The 2500-nt window shown below is 38.5% G+C and overlaps 1 protein-coding gene across 1 annotated transcript in view; it reads right to left on the bottom strand.

Moving 5' to 3' along the window:
- The window catches only part of mgat5 (alpha-1,6-mannosylglycoprotein 6-beta-N-acetylglucosaminyltransferase), a 122288-nt gene that overhangs the window by 7794 nt on the left and 111994 nt on the right, over window positions 1–2500 (bottom strand). The window contains exons 13-14 of the mRNA XM_061691022.1: window positions 150–296; window positions 1–52 (exon numbers count right to left, since the gene is read on the bottom strand). The exon at window positions 1–52 is cut by the window's left edge and continues 65 nt beyond it. Coding sequence (XP_061547006.1) covers window positions 1–52; window positions 150–296 — 199 coding nt within the window. The remainder of the gene's footprint in view (window positions 53–149; window positions 297–2500) is intronic.

Below are 2500 nucleotides of genomic sequence, written 5' to 3' on the forward strand. Positions count from 1 at the left end.
ACACATGGGGTTGACCAATGTAAACCTCAGCGTAGGGATGCTGAGAGGTCAGCTGCATATATGAAAGCAGAGAGCATACAAAAAGTTCCAACACATTTGGAAAAGCGTGTGTGAAATGTTCAATTCTAAATCTGTTTAAAAAGAACTACCTCTCTCAGGGTGGGCTTTCCCTTGAAGAAGTCGGTGTTCTTGCTGCTCTTTGGTGGGTTGAACTTGGGGTTGAGGAATGCACACCCATTGGCAATGGCCTCCAGGGGGGCAGGACCCTCGTAGGGAAAGGACAGACCCACAAACAACTGCAAGAGGTGAAATAGCCAGAACATTTAGGTCTGTAGACCTCTATATGCAAAGCTAGACAAAAAAAAAAAAAACACACAACAGCCGTTAATTGAATGAACGCTAAAAGACAAGCTTTCACAGTTTACACCAATGCCATTGTGAATCCAAAAACGTCTTATTAATAAATTTTCCTTCTCCCACTTATGCTGTGCATACTTTAATGGATTTAAGCTACCAGACAAAATGTACGCCTCAGAAAAGGTTTTTTGCAAGAAGGTCAAAGGCAGTGCCTCAAAGCACGTACTATGCATCAAATCAGATTGTTCTGTCACCCCTATCGCCGAGTGAGGATATTTGCAAGCTATCGAGAGATTGCTCTGCTCTTAATAGCAAATTAACAAACTTCATCCTCCCCAAATAAATAGCCTCTCCTAAGTTTTACACACAATTTCTGAAATAATTAAAATTTTCAAATTTCAAGATGAGGATAAACAGAAGATAGAATACTTTATAGTTTGGTCTCATTTGTTGTGGACAAACACCAGCTGGGTTTAAGTAGACACGAATTTAATTACCAGTAAGTCAAACACAGGCAGGAGGCTGCGTGTGGCAGCAGACACCTCGCAGCTTCTAAAGCTACTGGCGAGAACAGTTCATTGGGCGTGTGTGAGAAGCTTCTGGTGTTTTCAGATAGCAGCAGACAGCTTGCTGAAATAAACAAGTCTCCGAAGTAACCAAAAGAAAATAAAGTTGACACAAGACATTATTTTTTTAAACAAACAAAAATCTACGGCAACGTTACTTTTCCATCCTGGTTTGACAGTGCAGAGCTGGCTACACTTGTCCATCCATTGATACGGTATTAAAAAAAATTGTAAACTGAAAATGGATTTGTAAAATATGGCATTTTAACATGCTTTTCCTATATTCAATATTCTCATAGACTAACACGGATTATACAAATTGAGTTACAGTGAACCCTATACATTCAGGGGATACGTTCAAGACCCACCCACAATAGGTGAAAATCTACGCTACAGAGGCCATACAGTATAATTTTTTTAATATTAATAATCAGTCATCCAAAAGTGTTCTGGATTGAGGACAGGATTGTGCAGGCCAGTTAAATTCATCCACATCAAACTCTGTCATCAATGTCTTTGTGAACCTTGATTTGTGCACTGATGCACAGGCATGTTGAAACAGGAAGGGGCCATCTCCAAACTGTTCCCACAAAGTTTAAACTGTCAAGATTTCTTGCCCCTGAGCTCCTGTAAAAGGACCTCTGAACGATTCAGCATACCAAGAGATTTCAGAAAGTCAAACAGTTTGGGGATTACCTCTTCCCTTTCCAACATGTCTGTGCAACAGTGCACAAAGCAAGGTCCACAAAGACCTGGATGAGATAATTTAGTATGGATGAACTTTGCTGGCCTGCACAGTCCTGCCCTTCGGGTTGATTTCGAGTGGACAGTGCGCCAGGCCTTCTCATCTAACATCAGTGTGTGACTTCACAAATATGCTCCTGGAATAATGGGCAAAAATTCCCATAAACTCACTCCTAAAACCTATTGAAAGACTTCCCACAAGAGTTGAAGCTGTTATAGCTGCAAAGGGTATACCAAAATCATATTAAACCATATGGATTTAGAATGGGATATCACTTAAAATCATATGTGAGTCGAGGCACGTGAGCAAATACTTTCGGCAATATAATGGATATATATATATACATATATATACATGTATATATATATATATATATATATATATATATACATATATATACATGTATATATGTATATATATACACATGTATATATATATATATATATATATACATATACATACTATATACATATACATACTGTAAATATTGCACTGATAAAAATAAATAAATAAATAAATGAAATAAAATCAAAAATTATAGCTTGTTATTGAGTTTACTCCAAGCAGGTTTCTAACATCAGGTGGAAGCAAAGCGCACCACTTCTCTGCGTGTAAGGTGTGTTGTGTAAGTGCAGGCAAAAGCTCAACCTTGAGAAACAGTCAACCTCTATTTATAGGGACCAAAGAGGAGAGAGAAACAAAGAGTCACAGAGAGAGATTGTGCGCGTTATTGTATCTGAGAGGAGTGAAGGCGTGCACACTGAAATATTCAAAGGCAAGCGAGATTGACCCCGCATGATTAGTTCTATAGCGCTGGATGATGAATGAAGTG

The sequence above is a fragment of the Phycodurus eques genome, chromosome 1 (assembly GCF_024500275.1).
Source record: "Phycodurus eques isolate BA_2022a chromosome 1, UOR_Pequ_1.1, whole genome shotgun sequence".
NCBI lineage: Eukaryota > Metazoa > Chordata > Actinopteri > Syngnathiformes > Syngnathidae > Phycodurus > Phycodurus eques.